Source organism: Equus quagga, unplaced genomic scaffold (genome assembly GCF_021613505.1).
Source record: "Equus quagga isolate Etosha38 unplaced genomic scaffold, UCLA_HA_Equagga_1.0 146_RagTag, whole genome shotgun sequence".
NCBI classification, from domain to species: Eukaryota; Metazoa; Chordata; class Mammalia; order Perissodactyla; family Equidae; genus Equus; species Equus quagga.
The window spans coordinates 2,316,946-2,344,687 of record NW_025796728.1 but is presented as its reverse complement, the minus strand read 5'-3'; the positions used below and the strand labels follow the sequence as shown (position 1 = coordinate 2,344,687).

General features: G+C 42.1%; 1 protein-coding gene across 1 annotated transcript in view; it reads left to right on the top strand.

Annotated features, from left to right (window-relative positions):
* Positions 1–2,352: 2,352 nt before the first annotated feature.
* The window catches only part of LOC124232911 (mitochondria-eating protein-like), a 40,436-nt gene continuing 15,046 nt past the window's right edge, over positions 2,353–27,742 (top strand). Inside the window, exons 1-4 of the mRNA XM_046649822.1 lie at positions 2,353–2,684; positions 17,766–17,871; positions 18,002–18,117; positions 19,762–19,874. Coding sequence (XP_046505778.1) covers positions 2,598–2,684; positions 17,766–17,871; positions 18,002–18,117; positions 19,762–19,874 — 422 coding nt within the window. The 5' untranslated portion in view covers positions 2,353–2,597. The remainder of the gene's footprint in view (positions 2,685–17,765; positions 17,872–18,001; positions 18,118–19,761; positions 19,875–27,742) is intronic.

Sequence of the window (27,742 nt, the reverse complement as noted above, 5' to 3'; positions counted from 1 at the left end):
AATCTAGTTGTGAGGCTACAGCATTGTACAGATAAATGACATCAGTAGCATATTCTAAGGTGATTCGAAGATCTATTAGGTCCTAAGACTCTGTAAGTCTAATTATTAAATTAGTAATATGGATATTTGGTCAAAGTGTATTCTGTTCTGAGTCAGCTTAAACATTGATGTTTTGGCTAACATTTTTCTGAGGGCAGTAAAGTTTTTGAGTAACTTTGTTTCTGAATTAAGTTTTCACAAAAGCAATTCATGTTCACGGTAGAAATCTGGAGAATCAGAAAACTATAAAGGAACAAATTAAAATCATAACTTGGGTTCATATTAGAAAATATAACACGATATATATAATTTAGTGTCCTGCTTTTATCACTTCATGTTAGATGGTGAGAATTCCTAGATAACAGATATCCTTCAATAACAAGATTTCTATTGTGCAACATTTCATTGAATGATTTGCTCAACCATTACCCTATTGTTGGAGGTTTAGATGGTTTCCAACCTAGTTTTCTCTATTAAATAAAGTAATGGTGATCACAGCATTATCACGCACTTACTAGAGTTTACGCCAAACACCATGCTGAGTACTTTACATGAATTCTTATTGAGTCTCATAACACTGCTACGAAGTAAGAACAATTGTGTCTCTTTTACAGATGATGAAACCAGGGATTAGAGGCTCATTAAGGTGCCCACAGCAACGAAGAGGATTTAACCCCTAATCTAACATAAACAAATATTCCAACTTGTTTTTGTTATGAATAAGTAAATAGTACTGTTTAAAGATTCCAATTGCCTATTGAAATAGGCAATTATTGACTCCAAATTAAGAAATCTGTGACGTTTTTCTCCATGCTCTTCTTTCTTCTTTATATTTTTTAAAGGACAAAAGTGTCTAATGAATACTTAGTGGATTTTTTTGGGTATATGTCTTTTTACTTTAGTAATTTTTATTCTACTATGATAAAATAACATGTGTATGTACTCTTATAGTCCTTACTTTTTCCTTTCTTTTTATTGAGATATAATGGGCGTATAACATTATCTTTGTTTCAGGTGTACAACATAATGATTCGATATTTGTATATATTGTGAAATGACCACTACGATAAGTGTATTAACATCTACCACCACACATAGTTACAACTCTTTTCTTTCTTGTGATGAAAAGAGTCTTTATTTTGTGGTCTACAGAAAATAGTAGGAACACAGTCTTCAGAAATGAGCCTATCATTTTTATTAGAGGACAGTAAAACCACTGTAATTAAGAGAAATAAAAACGAGGTGGTGAAAATTCTCAAGTGTACAGTACTTGAATGTATGTGGTAGTCGTATATTTTTAAGTACCTAAAGAAGTGGAACTGAATTAAACTAGTTAACTAGCTAAGGCCCTGCTCCACCCCTAGTGTTTTAGTGAATAGATAAGGATGATTTGCAATCGGCATGTCATTTGATGGTACATAAAATAAGGGCTTCTAAGGTGTTTAATGATGGTTTAAATGGCTTCATTTCTTAAGTAGTTCAAACTATCACTGTGGCTTAATATACCCCTCTGAAATAATGCCAAACCGGGTTTGAACTTTCACAAAGTCTCAATTAAAGAATTCCGAATTAAACGAAAGTTTATAGTGCTCAATGATTCTAGAAATATACCAAAGCTTGCCTAAACCTGAGGGGTTAACTTTAATCTATGAACATCCTGGAGCTAAAATCTATTAATTTAGGCACTCACCCAGACGGCCAAGGAAGAAAGCAAAAGATAGAAGCAGGAAGAATTGAAATTTAGTTATTGTAAATTTCATCCAGGTAAGCCCTAGGTATTACAAATGTGCAGAATTAACGTCCTGAGAAGTGAAATTAAGGAAGGAGCCAAACAAGTGCTTTCCTAGGAGCCTAACCAAAAACGTCTATGCAGAAATACCCTTTGCTTTTTTAGGCGAGAAGCCTCCAGCAGGCCCCCATCCCACACTGCGGGCGGGTCTCGGTGCATCAAGGGATCACGCGGCCGCCATCTGCAATCTTGGCGTCCTCGAGCTCCCGAGGTCCTGGGTCTCATTGGCATAGGGCGCCCTCCTCCAAAGCCACTAGCAGCAGCAGTAGCAACAGCAGCAGGAGGAAGAGCAGCAGCAGCAGGAGCAGCGACATGGCGCGCCCTGGCAGGTGCCCAGGACAACTGCAGGCGGCGGGAGCGCGGCTGGGACCAAAGTGGGTGGAGGGCGCAGTGGGGGCTGGGCGGGGACGCGGGTGTTGCCAAGTTGCTGGCTGCGCGCGTCCTTAGCATCCGCCCGCCCACGTCAAAGTTTGTTTAACAATCGCCCGGGTATTTATGGCTGGGGCTCTGGGCGGCCGCGGGGGAGCCAGGAGACCGCGCTGGGCAGCGGATGAGGTGGGGAGGCTGTGGCCCAGGGCACCTCCCCCCCGGCTTCCCTAACCCTGCCCGGTCCCACCCGAGGGGGAGGATGGAAACACCAGCCGCGCTCTGAGACCCTCAGGAAGATAACACCTTTCCCGCCTTATCACCCCGCGGTCCTGCGGAGACCACTGCCTGGTCCCTTCCACGTCTCCATCTCCCACAGAGGGGCCGAGCAGAAAAACGAGCAATGGCGGAAATTCTGAGGAAACTGGTCTCCAACGAAGCTTTACGATCGATGCAGGACAAGCTAGAGTCCTGGCTGAGGGAGTACAACGTGAGTTAGGGTGGGAGACCCCCGGGCCCGCCCTCCCTCTAGTTCCTGGCACACACAGCTGTCGGAGGGGGTATCTTAGGGCTGGCGTCGGGGTGGCCGCCTTGCAAAGTCCCAGCGGTTGTGATTCCTAACGGAGACCCAGCCTCAAACCGGGATCGCAGGGGAGGAAGGACACACGCATGCGTGTGCCTGTGTTTCCCCGCGGCGCGAGGCGGCGCTGGGGCTCCGCGGCGGGCGGAGCGCGGGCCTCAGAATCCAGGACGAGAGAGCGCCTTCCATCCAGCGGTAACCAAGGACGCTGGCGGCCCTAGCAACGGGAAAGACCTCCGATCCGCCACGGTTCTGGTCCAGCCTGCCACTCTCCCTCACATCCCCTCCGCCAGCAATCTACCCCTTCACCCCCAATTCGAGGTTTTTTTTTTTGCTACACCCCTCCTCCTGCCTTTCGCAAATCTCCCACTTTGAGGATACCCAGTGGTTGCATCAGAATGGATTTTTGTAAAAATACATCCAGGAGTTAGTACCTAGATGTCAGTGAAACGGATGCTTGTTAACGTTGCGGGTTTCGCTTGTGTGCTGTTTAGCATGGTAAATAGTTTCAACACCAACGCAGATTTCAGAAGGCCCGTTGCCAAGGCATTTGTAAGAAGCCAATATTCTGTCATCAAATCCGTAACCGCTCTTGAAGTCTCATTAATCCCTACCTCACTCTGGTTGCGTCCGCCTTTAATAGGAGAGTCCCACTCTTACACAGCAAGTAGAACAGTGAGGCAGGCAGAGCTGAGGACTGGGAATCAGCCCCTCTGTGTTCTAGGTCTAGCACTGCACAGAACCAGCTGAACAACCTGGGGCAGCACCTCGTCTGTTAAATGGGAGAGCCTGGACTAGATGATAGGCAAAGCTCCTTTTCGGATCTCAGTTTTTTGAGTCTAGATCAACTTGTTTCTGAATTTCTACCCGGAAAAATGCAACTGGCTGCTGTCCTTGGGCTTTCCCCTTCACCCTTTACACGGGGCTCCTGTGGTGCAGGGGAGCTCAGAGGACAGCTCCAGTTTTCTCCTTAGCCTTCTTTTCTAGAGTTTATCCCATTTGCCCACTTTTAAGGCACTGACTATTCCTTCTCTATCAAGATTGCAGGAAAATTAAAAATTACCTCTTTATCACAAAAGACTTGGGTCCTCTTCCCCTTTAAAAGTGACTACTTGCTGCTTAGTCTCAGAAGGTTGAGAATAACAGATTCTAACACATGTATTCATCCTTCTTAAAACTACCTCTTACAAAAAAGTTTTTTATTGCCCTTTGGCATAAACTCTGAATTTTAAAGAGTATACTCAGTTTGTCACAAGACAACGTTTAACACAAATGACACCAGTATTTGGCAATCAAATTAAATGATTGTTTTAGAAACTACCTATAAGTACTGAGAAATGCCAAAGTTTATTACACTTTCCCTTCTTGGTGACAGTGGTCCAGCCCATTCCTCTCTTCTCACTGAAACCATTTCTATCTACCTTCTCTCCTGCCATTCCCCCAGCATAGTAGAGACTGCATCGTCAGAGACCAATCCTTTCCAAGTTTTGCGGCCATTTCCTGGGCACCATCATTTCTCTTTAGCTATCTAGCATCTCTCTTGTATTTGGCTGTTGATACCGGCAATCTTCTAAGGCTCTGATGATCTGTTCTTCATCTTCTTGCCTTACCCACTTCCCTCTTGTGGCTGTTCTTCAAGGACCAGACTGTAGGAAACTTCTCTTCAACCTCCATTTCTGCCTCATCTCTGTCACGTATGCTGATGAATCTCATACTCATATTCACGTTCAGGGCCTGTTCTCAACTGAGCTCTGATTTCTCCAATTGCCCATCGGAGATTTTTAGTTGTGCTATTGCCGTCTCAAGGTCAAATCCATCTAAAACCAACCTTAGCCTCTCCTGTGTCCCAACCGGTGACCTCTTTCCTTTCTTGTCTTTGTTATGTCTCCGCATCCTTTTCATCAGCATGATCTGTTGGTACCAGGTTCTAAATTCACGCAGAACCTCAGCACTTCTCACCACCTCCACTGCTGTCACTCTTGTCCACCTTCGGTCATCTTTTATCTGGATTATTACAAAAATAAGGACCCAAAGTGATTCTCTAAAGTCAAGTCAGATCAAGTTACTCCTCTGGCAAAACCCTCCAAACCTCCTATCTCAGAATAGAAGACAAAGTTCCTACAATGGCCATCAAACTCCTACACGATTGTGCTCCTTTAAACTATGACCTCATCTATAATTCTCTCTCTTGCTCAACCCACTCTAGCAATACTGGCCTTGTTCCTTCTAGAGCAAAGCTGTCCAGTAGAACTTTCTTTGATGATGGATATGCTCTGTATCTGCACTGTCCAATATGGTGGCTTATTGGGAGTTTGAAATGTGGCAAATGCAAACTAAGGAACTGAATTTTTAATTTCATTTCTGTTTTGTTGATTTAAATTCAAATAGTCACATATGGCTAGTGGTGACGGTAGTGGACAGAACGGTTCTAAAGCATGCCAGCCACGTTCCAGCTTCAGGACATTTTGTACTTGCTGTTCCCCTCTGCCTAGAAAGTTTCACCTGTTGACATTTCAGCAAGATGGCAACACCCTCACTTCCTCAGCTCTTTCAAGTTTTCGCTTAAATGTCACCTTCTCAGGAGAGACCATCCTGTTTTCAATTGCAATCTCTCACCCTCACCTCTGGCACTCACTGTCTCCCTTCTCTGCTTTATTTCTTCCCTAATATCTACACCTTCTAATTTTTACTTATTTACTCTTTTATTTTGTTTGTTTTCAGTCTTCCCTCCCTGCTCCTCTCACTAACATGTGAGCTCCAAAGAGGAGAGATTTCTCCTTTTTTCTGCTCATCACTCTATTCCCAGCACCTTGGCTTCTAGTAGTTGCTCAATAAATAATGATTGACTGAATGCCACCACCATTCTCCCAGATACCCAGTTTCGTAGACTCATTTCTCTTCTTAAAACTTCATATCCAGTATAGAATTTAAAATGATCTCCAAGTGTCTTTAATTCAGCCTTTATTAAAATTGAATTGAAACCAGACGCCACGATTTACAATCAGGGGCACAAACGAGATAGTGCAAGTGTTTTTAACAGTTTTCTGTGAAGCAAAGGAGAGAGGAAGAGAAAATGTCTATTCACTGCCTACCCAAATTTAGGTTGCATCTAAACTTATTCCATATCTTGTCATCTACAGTTTGAGTTTGGTCAATTGCTAAGAGCTTTCCTCTTAGCAATGGTTGTTTTATTAGTTCCAAGGACTTTTGATTTGAAACCTTAAGACAAAGAATATTCATTGTAGCAAATGACATTTGTTAAAATGTTGGTCTCAGAGAACTATGTTCATTAAAAGCTGTAAGTCATGTTTGCTATGGAAGGTTGACTTTGCTGACTGTGACCATATTGATTTAGTTCTAACTAACTCAAGCAAAAGAAAGGCCATACACACTTTTAGAATTAGCTATGTGATTAAAGCTACTCCCCTAGGAAAAAGTTATTTTCAGGTAAAATAGATAAATGACCTGAACAGATTGATTCTAAAACAGAATGCAAAATTTTGATTTTCCTCCAGACTAGATGTTATTTGGATTAACAGATCTTATTTAGTTTTCTTCTAAGTTTTTCTCTTATAATTTCCTTCTTATTCCTTCCCATCTCCTCTGCCTTAATCTGGCCATCACCACCATCTCATGCACGGCCTGTTTCATTGTATCCTACATATGTTGTCAGAGACCGTAAATTCTTTAAAAACATAATTTTCTGCCGCAAAGCCTTTGCTTTTTGATTATTTGTTGGCTTGTTTTTTTTTTTTTAAAGATTTTATTTTTTCCTTTTTCTCCCCAAAGCCCCCCGGTACATAGTTGTGTATTCTTCGTTGTGGGTTCTTCTAGTTGTGGCATGTGGGACGCTGCCTCAGCGTGGTCTGATGAGCAGTGCCATGTCCGCGCCCAGGATTCGAACTAACGAAACACTGGCCGCCTGCAGCGGAGCGTGCGAACTTAACCACTCGGCCACGGGGCCAGCCCCTGTTGGCTTGTTTTTAATCTTAACAACATCTAGCAATCTTCTAGGTCCCAAGTAAAACTACTTCTGGCTTGATTTTTTTTTTTTTTTTTTTTTTTGGGAAGATTAGCCCTGGGCTAAAATCTTCCTCCAATCCCTCCTTTTTGTGTTGGGGAAGTCGGGCTCTGAGCTAACGTCTGTGCCTATCTTCCTTTACTTTATATGTGGGACGCCTACCACAGCATGGCTTGCCAAGCGGTGCCATGTCCGCTCTTGGGATCTGAACCGACAAACCCCGGCTGCCGAAGCGGAACGTGCGCATTTAACCGCTGTGCCACCAGGTTGGCCCCATGGCTTGATTTTTAAATAATTTATTTACTTAAAATTTATTTATTTAAAAAATTCTAAGAAGGGACATTTTTCAAAACCCCCCTAGACAAACAAATCATAAAAACGACAGCAAACATGGCTGACTCATTTTGTTTTCGTTATTAAAGAGATGCTGAATTATTGCATTACTTGGCCTTTAAAACTTGGATCCCACCGGAAGTTCAGGGACAGCTTGGAGTGAATACTTAACTTTCAGAAATTGTTTTCCTCCTTTGCAGTTATTAAGAATGCTGGTGAAAGAGCCATAGAGAATCCCTTCTTGTTCAACCCAAAACTGAGCCAATTATTAAGAGCTTAATAATTCATTCAACAAATGGCTACTTAGCTTCTACTATGGCTAAAACTTTGGGTTAGACACTCTATATTTACCATTTTTGCAGTGTACATTTATTCATTAATTTATTCATTCAACAAGTATTTTTTCAGAGCTTACGATGCCCCTGTCTGTCCTGGGTGCTGGGAATAGAAATGTCAGCTGCATCTCAATAATGAACTTCCAGTTGGAGAAGAGAATGAAGGATAGAGGAAACAGCATGTGCGAAAAGCAGGGAGGCATGAAAAATCTGGCATATTGGGGATATTTGTGAATAGTTCAAGTCAGGGAGTGGACATGAGATGAAGCTGAGGAGGTGGGGCGGTAACACTAGATGGTGAAAGCCTTGCGGGGTGTGTTAAGGAGTTTGGACTTTATCCTGAGGGCAATGGGGAGAAACTAAAAGCATTATGCAGGGAGGAGATATGTTTAGATTATGTTTTAGAAAGTTTGCTCTAGCTGTTGCATGATGGGAAACTCTCGGGAGAACCGACTGGGCTGAGCGATACTTTAGGCAAGAGATTATATGAATCAGCCTCTTGTAAACTACGCTGGCACATTTAGTAAACAAGGTCAAAGACTCTGAGAATGGTCCTTAAAGTTCATGTAAGAGTATGCTGCCCCCAAAGCCCCTAGTTTATCATGCACCATCTGTATGTTTTTATTGGTCAGCTCTGTAAAAAGGTCGAATAACCACCTATGCAAAACTGGATTCTGACTACCTAGTCACTCCATGGAGATGTTAAGATGAGAAGAGAAATCAACCTCCTTACGATGTTAGCAGTACCCAGAGAAGGTCAACTCTGGGCTGAAACTCTCCTCTCTCTGAGATGCTTTTGTTTCCACCTAGAGTCCTGTGGAGTAGGGAGTTAAACTTTGGTCAGAGGCTCTGAGATTTATTACTTTTAAAAGTGTACTCTATGTAATTACAGTAGCAAATGGTAAGAACTTGCTATACCCTTGATAACCTTATCTCTAAGAACGGGTAAGATTACATTTCTTAAAGTAAAATAATAGACACCAGGCCATTACAAACTGGAAACTTTTTTTTTTTTGGTGAGGAAGATTGGTCCTGAGATAACATCTGTGCCAATATTTCTCTGTTTTGTATGTGGGATGCTACCACAGCATGGCTTGATGAGCGGTGTGTAGGTCTGCCCCCAGGATCCGAACCAGCAAACCCCAGGCCACCTAAGTGGAGCATGAGAACTTAACCACTACCCATCAGGCCAGCCCCACAATCTGGAGACTTTTGATCACTTGATGTATGAGTGGGGATGGTAGGGAGGGCTGGTGATGCTCCTCTTGCATTACTCTCCTCTTGTGTGACAGACGTCTACACTAATAAGTGAAAACAGCATATTAAATATCAGCACATAAAAGGGAGATCTTAAAGAGATGTCTCCTCTGTTTGTTTCAGAACAGTCTTCATGGTTGGAATAGAGGCTGCCTCTGCTAAAATATGGCTGGCTCTTAGTACAAAAGGTCGTTCTAGTTGTTATGATGTGTTCAAACAGACTCCCTGGCCACCTTCACCCCTCCCCCTTAGTTAACATACTTCTACATTCTTGAGGATTTAATCTAATTAGTAAATTTATAGAGAACATTTTTCTTCCCTTCAGGATCTTTATCTCTTTACTAGCCAGACTCTGCTGCAGTAATGAATAAAACACCAAATCTTAGCGTCTCAACATAACAGAGATTTATTTCTCATTCACACAAAGTCTGATGGCAGCTCCCCTCTGTCATTGGCTCAGTTTCAGGCTCCCTCCATCTGGTGGAGCGGCCGTCTCATCGCCAGACTTCAAAGGTTGCAGGGCAAAAGATAGCGAAGAACTTGTGCTGCTCTTACATTATACCCGTCACTTCCACTCCTCATCCCTTGACCAGCATTAGTGATGTGGCTCCAACCCAATTGTAAGGGAGCCTGAGAAATGTGGAATATTTAATTGGGGCTACCATTTCTGCCACAATTACTGATGAATTCATGGCTCCAAAAGAAATTGACAAATGATTAAAGATTTTATTTTTAACAGAGAGGCTATCAACTCTTATTTGACTTTTCTTATTTTCATCTTGGACAAACTGATTAATGTAAACATCATCACTGTTTAAATTTTAAGGAGAATAAATAATGAAAGAAGTCCAATAGGAATATTAACCATGGGCAAGACACTAAAATCCAGTGGAGAAGCCTAAACAGAACTTTTGCTAAGTTGATGGGGTATACATAAGCCTACTTTTTCTTATAGCTAAAATTCAGTGTTTCAGTTTTAGAACTTTGTTGTGGGGGTGATGGTGTTGTGACAAGGTCAGCCATGAAGTAGAATAGAGGGTTGACTTGGGGAACAGAGCTATTTGCAAGGCTGCCCATATAAGAGACTGCACTTCCCAACGAACAGTTAAAACCAGCGCAGAACCAGCCCTTGAAAACTTTCAAAACACTGTTCACACATTATTGCCTTTAAACTTTATAAGAACGTATGAAATAGCGGGTTTTATCTTCTACATTTTACAGATGAGAAAACCAAACGTCAGGAGGGCAGCTCACCTGCCCAAGGTCAGTCCACTAGCAGAAAAGGTGGAAGTTGGATTTGAAAGTAGGTCTGTTGCTTGCCAAGTCCATTCTCTTATCTCCTACAGAGGAAGGGAATATAGAAGGAAATTCCACGTACTTGCAGTGACCATTTCCTGCCATCCTTCTCTCACTCTCCCATCCCCCAGCATGCATACCCTGGACAGTGGGAAAAAAAGAAGGTAGAAATTAGGGCTTTTGTTTTCCATGTGTGAATTTCTATGGCCAGCTGCAAGGAGCTGCACAATGCTGCCCCTCAGAGTAGTCTCCACATACTTAGCGCTGATTGTCTCTTTTTCTTGCTCACCTCTAAATTCTCTAATTGGCAGGTTTGGAATGGTATTCTTGTTGTATCTAAAAATCAGGTTTTTTTAAAAAAAAGCATTTTAAAAATTAAAAAAGGTAAGTCATTTAATGTTGTAATAGCATCCATATTTTAAAGGAATATTGCCATGAATCCTTTGTACTATTTAATTCTTATCTAATATATATAAAGCATATTTTGTGTGTGTGAGACTGAAGTTTGTTAAAATGGAAGTAACTGTATTTTGTACTGAAATTGATGGATTTAAATAGCTTTTCAAACCAAAGTTTTCAAGTTGATTACAAGTATTTAGTGATACGTTTGATTAATTCAGTGATGAGGATTTTTCTCTCTTTTTCATGTTGTGGAGGTGATTCAGGGTTAGGAATAGAATAGTAGGTCTGAGAGAACCATTGGTAGGGGCGTGGATGATCCATCAGGCTCTCATGAAGGGAATGTTAATAAGGTCAAGTCTGCTCAGAAGTAACGGAAGTGAAAGGGATCCAAGGATTGTGGTCGTTCTGGTGCACACATAATGTGTGCAATGGCAAAGCAGGAGAGCAGCTGGAGTGCAGAGCCGCCGGAGGGAAGGAAGGCTGGGTAAGTCGTGTGGAGGCATATGATGAAGGACCTGGGAAATTAGGCAACATTTAGGCTTGATGGGTGAGGAGCTTTTGTTTGGCAAGAGAGTGGTGACATCGAAGGGATGGGAACAAAGCCACTATCCTGTTGCTCTCCTTCCCCGTACTATGAAACTTCTTGAAAGCGTAATCTGCCGTCATTGCCTTTGCTTCTTCAACTCCCATTTGTTCCTCAACCTGGCACAATATGGAAGTACATCAAGTACCCCCTACATCATTCTGCTATAACTGCTCTCATAACAGTCACCAGAGGCCCCCTGATGGTCAGTCAAGTCCAGTCTCTTTCTTCCCTAGTCCTTATCTCCTTGCTTTCTCTGCAGCAAGTGACACATTTTATCAAATTTCATGGATTTAGCTACTTCCCAGATGCTGGTAACTCTCAAATCTAGCTCCAGTTTGGGCCTTTCTCCAGAGCTCCTGATCTGAATGGCCACTTGCCTTCCAGACAGCGCCATGTGGCTGCTCCACATTCTCTAACCCGACACGAACCAAGAGGACTAGTTTTCCTCTCTCCAGTTTTGCTGGTTTTCTGCTTGTGGCCTCTGGTTGGGCAATGGCATCACAATCCCCTCTGTGGCCCAAGTCGGAAACCTGGGCCCCCTCGCTCTCCAGCATGCCTCACCGATGGGTTCATTAAGCCCTGAGGATTCTACCTCTTAAGTAGAAGTCAAATGTCACCCACCTTTCCCCCTCTAGCTTCCATTGCTTTCCTTCAAGCTCCCATCATTTCTTACACGTGTGGGAAAACCAGCTTCTAGGGTATGTTTAGGGCAGATCTTAAGTGAACTTTGTTGCAAAAAAGCCTGCAACTGCAGGGAGAAGACTCACAGGTGTAGTAGCTTCACTCTGTCTGGAGAATCTGCCCCTAACAGAACCCACGGTGCTTTCACAGCTGTCTTGGTTACAAAACGAGGCTAGCAGCACATCCCTGTTGCACAGGGGTTGGTAGCCTTAAAAGAACACGTTTTCTTTATGTTAATAGTGCTGATGCTTATATTCCTGAATATTCTACTTGTTTCTTTACATCTTGCTTTCCCATCTGTGTGAAGCCACTAGAATAAGTTTGAGGGTTACTTGTTTAAGTTCCATGCCTATAACATGGGACAAAATTCCTACTGATTTCCCTACCTTCATCCACGCCCACCTCCAATCCAACTTGCATACAGCTGTTTGAGGGATTTTTTTTTTTTTTTGAGGAAGATTAGGCCTGAGCTAACATCCGCCACCAACCCTCTTCTTTTGGCTGAGGAAGATTAGCCCTGAGCTAACATCTGTGCCCATCTTCCTCTACTTTATATGTGGGATGCCTGCCACAGCATGGCTTGACAAGCAGTGTGTAGGTCCCTGCCTGGGATCTGAACCCGCAAACCCTGGGCTGCTGAAGTGGAGTGTGCGAACTTAACCACTAGGCCACTGGGCTGGCCCCCTGAGGGATTATTCATTGCCCATATCAGTGATTCTCAACATGGGTAAAGCACTGTCCCCTAGAGCAGTGTTTTTAAAACTTACCCACGGAAATCAATGCATTTTACTTCACAACATAGCACACGTACCCCCTGATGCATATGTAACTGAAGCAAAAGTTTCACGAATAGCTCATCTTTAGTAATTATGAGGTACTCTTTCTCTCTCATTAATTTTTTTAGAGGGGGCTGGTTGAGACTAAATTCATCTCATTTCCCACTAGTGCCGTGGTTCTCAATTTTGGTTTCACATAAAAATCATCCAGAAAGCTTTAAAAAAATTTCAATAACCCAACGCCTCACACTAGAGCAATTAGAATTTCTTGGAGGAGGAGCTCAGAAAGCTCCTCAGGTGAAGGCTTTTTTGAAGCTTCTCAGCTTCTTCCCACTTCCTCCTTCGGGCCTCATCTCTGAAATCTGGACCTACTGTTATTATAGCAAGTAGTACATGGTTTAGCATTTATTTGCATGTTTATTTTGGACTGTAAAATCCCTGAGGGCCAAAGACTATCTCATTCAGCATTGTGTCCCTAGCATCCGGCACATAGTAGCCGCCTCCGTAAAGATTTGTGAGAGCATAAATGCACGAGTGAAGCAGAGAATAAGCCATGCCCTTCTGCTTCTTGAAACCATCTCCTCTGGCTTCCTGCTTCTTCTTCATCTTTCCTCCCGGTTGTCCCCTTATCTCTTACTGCTCTTGTTCTGTTTTCATTCACTGGCCCTTTTTCCTCAGCCCTCTGCCGAAATAGCAAAATTGCCCGCTGCCCTGCCTTCAGCCCTCTCCGCACTCTATACTCTTTCTGGTGATCTCATCTTTGCACCTGGCTGCCACTCTTTCCATCTGCTGAAGGCTTGCAAAGCCACACCTCCGACCCCTACCTCTCTTCTGAGATCCAGATTATTTTCCAACTGCTTGTGGTAAAGCATCACGATTGAGAGCTCAACTGCAGTGCCAGAAGCTTCAGGAATGGGTTTGGTTTCCAACTTAACCACTGTCTCTTCAAGATCTTCGTTTTCGTCATTGGTGAATTTGAAATGGTGGCTGGTATCCAGTTTGTAGGGTTGTTTTGAGGATTAAATGAAGCAGTGTATTTAAAGCTCTTAGCACAGTGTCAGCCTGGCATAAAGCAGCTGCTCAATAATTGTTAGGTACATCTCTATATGAAGGTCCTGCAGAACCCCTAAACTGCTCAAAAACGGTATTCTCCCTCTCACACCTCTTCCCTGTTCCCAAACCTTCTGATTTCCTCTTGAAATAATGCTAGAATCAGTGGGACCTTGGCTGACACGGATGTTATTTGGGGCTGCCAAGGGGACCCTTGGCATCTCCACAGCCCTCAGCATCTCTCACCCAGATGATTACAACTGCCTACCTTCCCACCAGACTTGCTCTCTAATGCAAACTCTATCTGGTCGGCTCCTGCCAGAGTGATTTCTGTAAAATGCAAAGCAAATCTGACCATGTCCTACCCATCCTCCTCTACGTGCCCCATTAAATCTTTCAGTGATGGGATAAAGCCCAGATCTCTTCATGTGGCAAATAAAGTCCTTCATTTCTTCGTGTCTGGATCCCACATTCCACTTCGCCCGTAATATGCCTTGCTGCTTCTTGCCTTGGTACCTGCTGTTCCTCCTCTTGGAATGTCCTTCCCTCTTTCCTCTCACCCCTCACTGGAGCGTGTTTTGCTCCTTCTACAGCTCACTATCCACCTAGGGCACCTAATAAACTCTAAGGTAATCATTTATCCCCCGTACGTTTCCCATTCACCAGCCCACTTCCCCAGCTGGCGAGCTCGTTGACAGCAGGCAACTTTTGACATTTTTTAAAATGTAGCTGTGTTTCCTGAGCTGCCGAGCCCAAGGCCTTACAAATAATAGGAACTCAGTGATTTACGAATGAACACACTTTGGGAGTCTGCGCTTTAGAATTAGGAGACAGTATAATCAGTTTACATCTTTGCTCTATTGATCTTGCGTGAGTGGTTGTTTGGTAGAATAATGTGACTCCATTGCAACTTGACTATCTTGTGCAATCCTTTGTGTTAGAAGTTGCAGCATGTTGTGACATGTCTTGGGAACAGGAACTGTCTGACATAGTATAGTTTCTTCTGTTATTTAAGTTGTGTGTACAAACTCATTTCACAAACGTTCCTTTGGGCACCTACTTTGTACCAGGCCCTGGGCAAGGCATAGCAGCATAGAGTAATAATACTACAATAACACTCTAATTATGTACCTCCTTTACTCTGCACCTAAGTTAGCTCATGAGATCAACCACCTTTTAAATATGAGTAAACAAGGCTCATATTTAAAATGTCTTTTCTAAAGGAATATAGCCAGTAAGTGGAGAACCAGATTTGAACCAAGGTCTGCCTTATTCCTGAGCCCACTTCTACTTTCAATACCATATACCACCTTGTGGGTACCAATTATTGGACACCTTCTGTCTCTGAGGTGCTGGATATGCATTATTTTGATTTGATTTTCCTAACACTCTGCAAGGCATTATCCCCATTTTCCTAGAGAGGAAATGGGCTCAGAGAGGTTGAGTACCTGTGCAGGATCACACAGAACTGTGGCAAGCGGCAGAGTTGAGATATTCACTCGGGTTGGCTTGCCTCCCAAGCCCTTTCTCTGTCCACTTAGCATATGGCGTGATCTAGCCAGAGGGCAAAAGTCTGTAAGAGGGGAATTGAAGTTCCCTGTGGTAAGTGCAGGAGTAAAACAGCAAGGGCAAGGAGCTGCTGGTTCAAAGAGGAAGAAATGGAGATAGCTGTTCAGGCTGTGGGTTCCAAATGTTCTGATCATGCCAATATTATGCTAAGTCATTCATTCATTCGTTTGTTCATTCATTCGTCAAATACTGTTTGGCCCTTCAATTTGCTATGGATGTTAGTGGCAATTGATATAAACATGAGCAAGATAGTCATTTTTAAAAAGAATTCATGATCTTTTAGGGGGAAGGGGATAGACAGATGAGACAGAAAAACATGGCTGCAACAGAAATAAGTACTGCAACAGAGCTAGTCACCGGGTACTGTTTACCAGGCATGGGAGGTAAACCAGCAGGTCCTCCAGGTCATGAGTAGTCCGTTCCATCCAGGCTCCTCACCAGGCCTGCACAGCCTTCCAGGATCTGTCCTGCCAGCCTCTCTGACCATTTGAGCTTCTGCCACGTGCACCAAGGTTGTCAAACTCCTTCCTGCCATAGGGCCTTTGCCCTTGCTGTTCCCACAGCCCGGCGTGCTCTCTCTCCAGTGCTCTACATCCAGGACTTAGATCAAACATGTCCTGCTCAGAGAGGCCTTCCCTGACTGCCCTCCCCATTCACTCTTTGTCACATCATCCAGTCTTCCATCTATTCCAGCACTACTTGCCATCTACAAGTCAGTATAGTTTATTTTTTTATTCGTATTTTTTTTGAGGAAGATTAGCTCTGAGCTAACTGCTGCCAATCCTCCTCTGTTTGCCGAGGAGGAATGGCCCTCAGCTAACATCCGTGCCCATCTTCCTCTGCTTTATATGTGGGATGCCTGCCACAGCATGCGGTGCCATGTCCGCACCCAGGATCCGAACCGGTGAACCCCAGGCCGCCGAAGTGGAACGTGCATGCTTAACCACTGCGCCACTGAGTAGGCCCGAGTCAGTAGTTTAGTGGTTAACAGCGTGGGCTCTGAGCCAAGCTACTTGGGTTCCAATCTCAGTTCTGACATTTTTCTAGCTAAATAAACGTGGGCAAATTATTTAACCTTTCTGTATCTCAGTTCTCTCATCTGAAAATGGGAATGGTAACAATGGTACTCCTGTCTCACAGTGTACTATTGGGGATTAACTGAGTTACATATGTAAAGCATTAATAGTGTCTGGCATGTAGGAAGTGTGTAATAAGTATGAAGTGAGTGAATCGTCTTGTTTTTTCATCCATCCAATACATATTGAGTTTGAATATTTAGAGACTATCGAATTATTTTGATTTAATTTTCCTAACACTCTGCAAGGCATTTTTCCTGCAGAAGAAATGGACTCAGAGAGGTTGAGTGCCTGTGCAGGTTCACACAGAACTGTGATAAGCCATTTCCCTTGTTGACACAGATATGCATTTCACGTGTAAACTTTTGCCCAGAGGTCATCCAAACTTCATCTCTTCATTCTAATTTCTATCCTCCTTGAACCCCACTTTCTGTCTCGGTTTTCATAGCGCCCAGGAGGCATCCACGGCTAGTGCCTTATTATGGCTTGAAATGACACGTAAATCTATGCATTTTTCCACTCACATGATTTGTTTGTTGCTTGTAGCTGTGTTCCTTCCTTTAGAGTTAGAATCAATTAGAGGTTTGGCTAATGAGGAAATGGTAAAAGCTCACCAAACAGATGATGAAAGCAGAATACTAGATAGAAGGCCCACCTCTTGGCTTCTTCATGTTCTGTTCTTGTTGCGTAGAATATTCTGTAACCACTTGAACCAACCACTCCTTTCCCCATTTTGCCTAATTGCTTCTCTACCTGGATTTCTCTTCCTCTTAGAAGACTTCCCTGACTTTCTGAGACAGTGGGCTCTTGAGTAAACCTTGTCCTCACCCCTCTATAAGACTTATTATTCCCCTGCAGGGTACCTGTCTGCTTTGCTGTCTCCCCTACTAGTCTGCATTGCCATCTGGCCTGGGCCATCATTTTTGTCTTATTCTCCATTGTATCCTCAACCAAGCAATAACTTCTTACTATTAATAATTAGTGTTCTTTATGTACATATTGAACTCAGATAGAGGACAAGAACCAATAAAGCAGGTAAATTGGGAGATGGTGATTTGTATTGTGTTACAAAAGATCTATTCACTTTATTAGGATTTTTTGCAGGGTTCCTTTGAGTAGGGAGTCAGGGTTATTGCTATTAAAACAACCCCAAATCTCAGTAGCTTAACACACACAAACTTTCTTGATTTTATCATAGTTCAATGCAAGTATTCAGTTAAGAGCCTTCCAAATCCTGTGGCTCCACCATCCTTTATGCCCTTGGAGTCCTCTGCTGGGTCCTCTGCATTTTCTGGTAGATGCGGAAAGATAAAGAAGAGACTCACTCAAGAGGTTTTTCTTCTGGGTCACACCTGGAAGTGGCATATATCACTTCCCATCCTGGGGACCAGAACTCAGTTATGTGGCTGCACAAACTGCTAGGGAAGCTGGGGAAAGTGGTCTAGCTGTGTGCCCAGAAGGAAAGGGAAGTATGTTTTGGTGAATACACAGCAGTCTCTGCCCCCATCCCAGAGCCAGAAGGCCGTCATATAAAGTGAGGCCCCTGTCTACCTGCAGTGGGTCCCAGAATAAAGGAATTGCACTGATGTCTACTGTTTTGGCTTTGCAGACAAACTCATGTGATCAAAATCTAAATCAATGCCTTGAACTCATTGAACAAGTTGCCAAAGTGCAGGGACAACTCTTTGGGATCCTCACAACCACAGCCCAGGAAGGTAAGAGTGGCCTGTGCTTTCCCACCACCTCTCCCTCCTTTTCTGCCTTTTCTCTCTCTTTCTCTGTGCTCCCCGCCTGAGCTGGTGTGGCTGGATTTCTCTTGCTGACCTGACTTGTGGATTCTTCTAGGAGGACATTACGATGGTGTGGAAATAATCAAATCGCGCCTTTTGCCTTGGCTGGAGGCCTCCTTTACTGCTGCTTCCCTGGGAAAACCTGTTGACAGCAGGGTCCCCTCTCTACAGGTAAGGATGCTAAAGGATCACCCTTGGCTTTCAGCACCCTGATCAGGCTCTGGGCACTGAGACATAAGTAAGATATGGTTTTTACCTAGTGAGGGGCTCAACTCTGCCTGGGGAATTGGGACAAAGCTATAAAGGTGAGTTTCTATTTACAGTAATATGCAGCATAATGGATTGAGTTTTTTCTTGAGACAGACCTACATTCAAATCTCAGCTTTGCCTACTTACTAGTGGTGTGACTTCAGGCAAATCAACGAGCCTTTGTTTCCTCAGCTATAAAAAGGACCCCATGGGGGCCTGGCCCAGCGGCCCAGTGGTTAAGTTTGCACGCTCTGCTTCTGTGGCCTGGGGTTTGCCGGTTCGGATCCCAGGTGTGGACCTACGCATTGCTTGTTGAGCCATGCTGTGGCAGGTGTCCCACATATAAAGCAGGGGAAGATGGGCACGGATGTTAGTTCAGGACCAGTCTTCCTCGGCAAAAAGAGGAGGATTGGCAGCAGATGTTAGCTCAGGGCTAATCTTCCTCAAAAAAAAAAAAAGGACCTGAGGATGGTCTAATCTGGGACATTGCTTGCCCACACTGGGCATTAAATAGCAACTTTTAAATGACAAATGTCACCCAGACAGTTAGGGTACCGCAGGGGCTCAGAAGAGAAAGAGATCATCAAATGGGGGAAAGCTTGGTATTCTGAAATATTGAAATTAATTGGAAACTTCCAAGATAAGAAAAAAAACTCAATTCTGGTAGACTGACAAAGAGTCTTATAATTTGTGGTTGATGTCGGTGGTTTCCATGGAACAGTGTCAGTGTTTTAACATTTGAAGACTAGACTGGAAAGAGAACATATACCTTGCTTTAGGCCTTGGCATCCTTATATCTGACTAAGCAAAGCATTGGTAACCTTGATTTTAAATGTTTACATAGATTTACATAAATTCCTTTCTAAAATTAAAGCATTTAGAGCAGGCTGTCCTAAGGAAGAGGGCCTTATCACATAGTGGCTGAAGGGTTCCTACTTGGAGACACTGGACAGAATTCTAGTCTATCTTCTATGGTCCTGGGTGGGTTGTCTAACCTGTATATCTCAGTTTCCCCATTTGTTGAATGGGGACAGTGCTTTTACTGACTTAATAAGATTGTGAGAATTAAATGTGATAAGCATGTGAAACAGCTTGCATGTGGTGAGTACTCTATAGATTCAGTTGTCATTAAGCAGATTTTTCCCTGGGGATTTATGTATGCTTCTTAGATTTTTAGCCCCTGTGAGTGTTCTAGATATAGAGATATAGGATGATATTTCAATGTCTTTTTAAAAAATTGAGGTATAATTTACCTACAGTGAAATCTATAGGTTGAGGAATTTTGACAAAGGCACATATCTGTGTAACTTATACCCTATTTTGACATAAAACATTTCCATCATTTCAGAGCTACTTCCCTGTCACCTCCCTCCACCCTCAGGGCAGCCACTCTCCTGGTTTTCATTGTGCTAGATTAATTTTGCCTGCACTAGAACTTTATGTAATTGGAACCATACATTACATGCTCTTTTATGCTTGCCTTCTTTTGCTCAGCATAATGTTTTTGCAATCTGTCCATGTTGTTTCATGTATTCAGACTAGTTTTTGATTTGTGTATCATTCCAGGACACGTTTGATAAGGAGAGACAGAAAGAGTCTGGTGTTCGGGAGCGGGACATACAACAATTAGACTTTGAGTTGAACTCAACTCGTAATCAACTCAACCAGGTTCAAGACGAGTAAGAGGAATGCAAGTTATCTTTTTCCAAAAAGAATTGCTTGTTCTTAATTTAATTTTTAAGCTTGAAAAGAGAATAATGGCTCGTAAAAGTGTAGACACTTACAAATAAGTAATATGGGTGTGTGTGTGTGTGTGTCGGGAGTCAGTGTCTCTGAATTTGGGGACAGGATATCTAGATTATGTTATCATCCCTAAGACCCTGATGCTCTCAGCTCCATTCCTGGAGCCCCCGCTTCTCCATAGAACCATTATCAGCCCATATTTATAAGTAGGGGAAGATTGTTACATGGAAATCTATCTTTTTGGAGGAAAATAAAAGATGCCGAAGGGGAAGGGTTAAAGGGAGTGAAAGAACAGGTAAAGAGAAACATGAAGATAAAGAGAGTGAAAGTAAGATGCAGCGGGCTGCATTTGTCTGTCAGTTGTAGTCATTTAGGGGTATATTTGCGTGACTGAGAGAGCAGACCCTTTTAAGAATGAACAATTCAAGATTTTGGAATAACTATTAGATACAAAAAATGTATTTAAAAAAGTTAAGCAATGCCAGGCAGCAACACATATCGGATGTCTGCTATGTGCAAAGCCAGGCTGGCAAGCTTAGGGAATCACTGAAAGAAAATTGCAAACTTCGCATTTGTACTTGAGAAGATAGACAAATGTGTATGAAGCTGCACTCAACACACCTGACAAAAATCCATCAAGAAGGCGTTTCTCCTACCACCGCATTGCTCCACTGCTGACATGTACAGGACAGCACGGAATTCTTTTTTCACTAGTTAAGACGTGTGATGGAATAGGGTGTGGCATTCTGCCCTTTTCTCTGATGAGCTTTCCTTCTAAGGAAAACATCTCGACTGATTTAGTTTTGCTTGATTAAGAAAGTAATGCAAATTTCCTTCTCAAAATGCACACACAGATAAAAGTATAATGATGAAAATCACCTCTTATCTTCTCCCTGTTAACATTTTGAAATATTTTGCCCCAGACGTTTTTCTTGGTGTGTGCTTGCAAGCATACACATAGTTACCTCCACACACCCCCATCTTGAATGAGCAGTTTTATAGCTGCCGAAGTCAAAATTTACAAAAGTAATGTGCAAAAAGCATAATTCCTCTGAATTTCTGCAACTTAAATTTCAACGAATGTCAGCTGATTTGGAGTGGAGTGAGGAGAATCCTTAAATTTGTCACTTTTTTTTCTGGTTTATTGTAGTCCCTTTTGTGTAAATACTCAGTTAATTCCAAGTTCAGACTTCTGCGAGGGGCTGCGTTTGCCCTCTCGAGGGGTCTCATTGCTCCCCCTTCCTTACGTTGGTATCTAGGGGCGGAGGGATGCTTGCATGCTCTCCTGGTCCTGGAGGAGAGGGGCTTTGGGTCTTGCACTGCCCTCTGGGTTCGTGCTGCCTTGTTTCCACCCGGGCACTAGAGTCTTGTGCTGAGGAGTGCTAAGTTGTGACTTGTCTGGTTTCCTGGGGCACTGGCTGCCACTGCTGCTGATGGCCAGGCTCCTCCATTTGCCTCTAGTTGTGAGGCAGGGCTTTGAGATTTTGCTGGTTCTTAACTTTTATCAGCACCAGTAGGAGCCAGGAATTCCTATCTCCCTCTCTTATCACTCTGGCTCTGTAGTTTCCTATAAGGAGCACCATGGGATAAGAAGAGACTATGACTACATGATTTTTTTTTTAAAGTTAATTTTTATTGAGTGTATGATAGTTTACAATCTTGTGAAATTTCAGTTGTACATTGTTGTTTGTCAGTTGTGTTGTAGGTGCACCCCTTTGCCCTTTGTGCCCACCTGCAACCCCACCTTTCCCCTGGTAGCCTCTAATCTGTTCTCTTTGTCTACATTTTTAAATTCCTCATATGAGTGGAGTCATACAGAGATTATCCTTCTTTGTCTGGCTTATTTCACTTAACATAATTCCCTCAAGCTCCATCCATGTTGTTGTGAATGGGATGATTTTATTCTTTTTTATGGCTGAGTAGTATTCCATTGTATATATATACCATATCTTCTTTATCCAATCATTGGTTGATGGGCACTTAGGTTGCTTCCACATCTTGGCTATTGTAAATAAGGCTGCAATGAACATAGCGGTGCATGGGAGTTTTGGAATTACTGACCTTCAAGCTCTTTGGATAGATACCCAGTAGTGGGTGGGTCATATGGTATTTCTATATTTAATTTTTTGAGAAATCTCCATACTGTTTTCCATAGTGGCTGTACCAGTTTGCATTCCCACCAGCAGTATATGAGGGTTCCTTTTTCTCCACAACCTCTGCAACATTTGTTACTTTTTGTTTTGGTTATTTTTGCCATTCTAATGGGTGCAAGGTGATATCTTAGCGTAGCCTTGATTTTCATTTCCCTGATGATCAGTGATGATGAGCATCTTTTCATGTGTCTATTTGCCATCCATATATCTTCTTTGGAGAAATGTCTATTTATGTCTCCTGCCCCTTTTTTGATCGGGTTGTTTGATTTTTTTGTTGTTGAGTTGTGTGAGTTCTTTATATATTATGGAGATTAACCCTTTGTTGGATATATGACTTGCAAATATTTTTTTCCCAATTAGTGGGTTGTTTTTTATTTCAATTCTGTTTTCCCTTGCCTTGAAGAAGCTCTTTAGTCTGATGAAGTCCCATTTGTTTATTCTTTCGATTTTTTCCTTTGTCTGAGAAGACATGGTGTCCAAAAAGATCCTTTTAATACTGATGTCAAAGAGTGTACTGCCTATATTTTCTTCTAGAAGTCTGATGGTTTCAGGTCTTACCTTTAGGTCTTTGATCCATTTAGAGTTTATTTTTGTGAATGGTGAAAAAGAATGGTCAATTTTCATTCTTTTACATGTGGCTTTCCAGTTTTTCCAGCACCATTTGTTGAAGAGACTTTCTTTTCTCTATTGTATGCCCTAGTTCCTTTGTTGAAGATTAGCTGTCCACAGATGTGTGGTTTTATTTCTGGGCTTTCAATTATGTTCCATTGATCTGTGCACTTGTTTTTGTACCAGTACCATGCTGTTTTGATTACTGTAGCTTTGTAGTATGTTTGAAGTCACGGATTGTGATGCCTCCCGTTTTGTTCTTTTTTCTCAGGATTGCTTTAGCAATTCGGGGTCTTTTGTTGCCCCACATGAATTTGAGGATTCTTTGTTCTATTTCTGTAAAGAATGTCATTGGGATTCTGATTGGGATAGCGTTGAATCTGTAGATTGCTTTAGGTAGTATGGGCATTTTAACCGTGTTTATTTTTCCAATCCATGTACATGGAATGTCTTTCCATCTCTTTATGTCATCATCCATTTCTTTCAGAAAAGCCTTGTAGTTTTCATTGTATAGGTCTTTCACTTCCTTAGTTAAATTTACCCTGAGGTATTTTGTTGTTGTTGTTGTGATTGTGAATGGTATTGTGTTCTTGAGTTCTTTTTCTGTTAGTTCATTATTAGAGTATAGAAATGCTACTGATTTATGTAAGTTGGTTTTATACCCTGCCACTTTGCTGTAGTTGTTGGTTATTTCTAACAGTTTTCCAATGGATTCTTTGGGGTTTTCTATATATAAGATCATGTCGTCTGCAAACTGCAAGAGTTTCACTTCTTCCCTCCCTTTTGGATTCCTTTTATTCCTTTCTCTTGCCTAACTGCTTTGGCCAAAACCTCCAGTACTATGTTGAATAAGAGTGGTGATAGAGGGCATCCTTCTCTCGTTCCTGTTTTCAGGGGGGTGGCGCTCAGTTTTTGCCCATTGAGTATGATGTTGGCTGTGGGTTTGTCATATGTGGCCTTTATTATGTTGAGGTAATTTCCTTCTATCCCAATTTTGTTCAGAATTTTTATCATAAATGGCTGTTGGATCTTGTCAAATGCTTTCTCTGCATCTATTGAGATGATCATGTGGTTTTTACTCCTCAGTTTGTTGATGTGGTGTATCACATTGATTGATTTGCAGATGTTGAACCATCCTTGTGTCCCCGGTATGAATCCCACTTGATCATGATGTATGATCCTTTTGATGTATTGCTGAATTTGAGTTGTGAAAATTTTATTGAGAATTTTTGCATCTATGTTCATCAGTGATATTGGCCTGTAGTTCTCCTTTTTTGTGCTGTCCTTGTCAGGCTTTGGTATCAGTGTGATGTTGGCTTCGCAGAATGTGTTAGGAAGTGTTCCATCCTCTCTAATTTTTTGGAATAGCTTGAAAAGTATAGGTATTAAATCCTCTTTGAAAGTTTTGTAGAATTCCTGAGGAAAGCCATCTGGTCCTGGGGTTTTATTCTTTGGGATGCTTTTGATTGCTGTTTCAATCTCCTTCCTTGTGACTGGTCTGTTCAGATTGTCTGCTTATTCTTGACTTAGCTTTGGGAGATTGTAAGAGTCTAAGAATTTATCCATTTCCTCTAGGTTATCCATTTTGTTGGCATATAGTTTTTTTGTACTATTCTGTTATAATCCGTTGTATTTCTGTGGAGTCTGTTGTTATTTCTCCTCTTTCATTTCTGATTTTGTTTATTTGAGCTTTCTCTTTTTCCTTGTAAGTCTGGCTAGGGGTTTATCAATTTTATTTATCTTCTCAAAGAACCAGCTCTTTGTTTCATTGATGCTTTCTACTACCTTTTTTGTTTCAATAGCATTCACTTCTGCTCTATTTTTACTATTTCTCTCCTTCTGCTGACTTTGGGCTTTGTTTGTTCTTCTTTCTCTAATTCAGTTAGGTGTAGTTTAAGATTGCTGATTTGGGATTTTTCTTGTTTGTTAAGGTGTGCTTCTATTGCGATGAATTTGCCCCTTAATACAGCTTTTGCTGTATCCCATATGAGTTGTTATGGCATGTTATCGTTTTCATTTGTCTCCAGATATTTTCCAATTTCTTCTTTAATTCCTTCAATGACCCATTGCTTGTTCAATAGCATATTGTTTAGTTTCCAAATCTTTGTCCCTTTCTCAGCTTTTTTCTTGTAATTAATTTCTAGATTTATAGCATTATGATTAGAGAAGATGCTTGTTATTATTTAAATTTCTTAAAATTTATAGAAGCTTGCCTTGTTTCCCAACATATGGTCTATCCTTGAGAATGTTCCATGTGCACTTGAGAAGAATGTGTATTCTGCTGTTTTTGGATGAAGTGTGCTATATATGTTTATTAAGTCCAACTGTTTTAGCTTTTCATTTAATTCCACTGTTTCCTTGTTGATTTTCTGTCTGGATGATCTGTCCAATGATATGAGTGGGGTGTTGAGGTCCCCTACTATTATTGTCTTATTTTCGATATCTTCCTTTAGGTTTTCTAATAGTTGCTTAACAAAGTTTGGTGCTCCTGTGTTGGATGCATAGATATTTATAAGCATTATTTCTTGATGTAGTGTCCGTTTGCTCATTATATCCTGACCCTCTATGTCTCTCTTTACCTGCCTTATCTTGAAATCTACTTTGTCTGATATAAATATTGTGACACCTGCTTTCTTTTGTTTGCCATTAGCTTGGATTATTGTCTTCCATGCCTTCACTCTGAGCCTGTACTTGTCACTGGAGCTGAGGTGTGTTTCCTGGAGGCAACAGATTGTTGGATCTTGTTCTTTAATCCATCTTGCCACTCTGTGTATTTTTATTAGACAGTTCAATCTGTTTACATTGAGGGTGATTATTGATGCATGAGGGCTTAATGCTGTTATTCTGTCATTTGTTTTCTGGTTTTCCTGGATTTCCTTTGTTTCTCATCCTGTGTGTTTTGGCCTACCCATTGACTTCTGCAGTTTCTTGTGCTGCGTTTCTTAGCTTTTTCCTTATTTATTTTTTGTGTCTCTGTTTTGTTTTTTAGTTTAGTGTCTACCCTGAAGTTTGTATTCAGAATCTCATGCATAACATAGTCCATTTTCTGATGGCCTCTTATTTCCTTAGCCTAAACTGATTTAGTCCCTTTCCTCCTCCCCTCCTAAGTTATTCTTGTCATCTCTTATTCCAACTTGTGTTGTGAGTTTGTGGTTAAAGTGACAAGATTGTCTTTGTTTTTGGTGTTTTCCTTCCCTTTATCCTAATGCTATAGCTGTATATTTGCTATCCTATTCTGATTCTATCTGTCTCCTTACTCTGTGTTTTGTGACCCCTTTCTCCCTTTTTTTCTTTTTTCAGGTATGAGAGCCTTCTTGAGGATTTCTTGTAGAGGAGGTCTTGTGGCTACGAAGTCCCTTAGCTTTTGTTTGTCTGGGAAAGATTTAATTTCTCCCTCATATCTGAAGGATATTTTTGCTGGATAGAGTATTCTTGGCTGAAGATTTTTATCTTTTAAAGTTTTGAATATGTCATTCCAATCTCTCCTAACTTGTAAGGTTTCTGCAGAGAAATCCATTGAAAGTCTGATAGGGGTTCCTTTGTAGGTTATTTTCTTCTACCTTGCTGCCTTGAGTATTCTTTCTTTGTCATTCACTTTTGCCAGTTTTACTACTATATGCCTTGCAGTACCTCTTTTTACATTGGCATATCTAGGAGACCTGAAAGCTTCCTCCACATACATTTCTCTCTTATTCCCTATATTTGGGAAGTTCTCTCCTATTATTTCTTTGAGCATGCTTTCTGCTCCATTCTCCTTTTCTTTGCCCTCGGGGATACCTATAATTCTCATATTGCATTTCCTCATTGAGTTGGCTATTTCTTGGAGATTTTCTTCATTTCTTTTTAGTCTTAGTTCTCTCTCTTCCTCTGGCTGGAGCCATTCAACCTATCTTGGATTGTGCTGATTTGCTCCTCTATGGCGTTCACACGGGCATTCAGGGAATCCATATTATGTTTTATTTCTTCCATTGTATTTTTCATCTCTAGCATTTCTGATTGATTATCCTTTATAGTTTCAATCTCTTTTGTGAAGTAACTCCAGAACTCGTTGACTTGTTTCTCTATATTTTCCTTTACCTCACTGAGTTTTTTGATGATAGCTATTCTGAATTAATTGTCATTTAGTTTACTTATTTCTGAGTCCTCAGGACATAATTCTGGGTGCTTGTTTTCCCTCTGGTCTGGAGATTTGATGGACTGATGGATGCTGGAAGATGGACGGGTCTTCCCCATTGTGATAGGTTGCAGTTACAACCTGTCATCACTAGGAGGGGGTTGAGAGCTGCATATTCTGAGGCCTCTGCCTTCAGCCAAGATGACGCAGCGCAGCACAGGTTGCGACGGGGGTGCTGTCTCTTGCGTGCAGACCCGGGATTCCCAATCAGCTCTTGTTATCTGCTTTCCTGGGGTCTTGGCTTGATGAGGTCACCCCATATGAAAACTTTCGCCCCGTTAGAGGGCTTCCATCTGGGCTGCAAGGGCCCTGAGGAGTCCTGGGTGATCCTGCTGATGCATGGCCCCTCCCTGACTCCTTCCCTTGAAGAGCCTCCTGCAGCATCAATCCCAGTCTCTAGGGGAGGGAGCGAAGTTCTCTCTTACGCCATTCTAGCTCCTCCGAGGGGGGCTCCAGCCTCTCCACACTCTGTCGTTTGGCTGCTGTGGGTCTCCGAGGATTCCTGTGCTATTAGGATATTTTTTGTTGGAATATCGTTGCTCCTTTTTGTTGTATGTTGGAGAGGAGAGAGTCCTGGGCACGCTCACTCCACCATGATGCTGATGTCTCTCCCATGACTGCATGCTTTTAAAAAACATTTTATTTGGAAATTATTTCAAACATAGAAAATTTGCAAGAATAGTACTCAAAACACCCATACAACCTTTCATTTACCTTTTGCCCTGTTTTCTTTACCATTTGTGTGTGCACTCTCTGTCTTTACACACACTGCCCCCCCCCCCCCACATTTGAAAGTTGCACACAGGGAGGTGCTTGCTGCTTTACCCTGGATTTCCTAGAGTTTTGTTTTTAACCCACCTGTGATTCT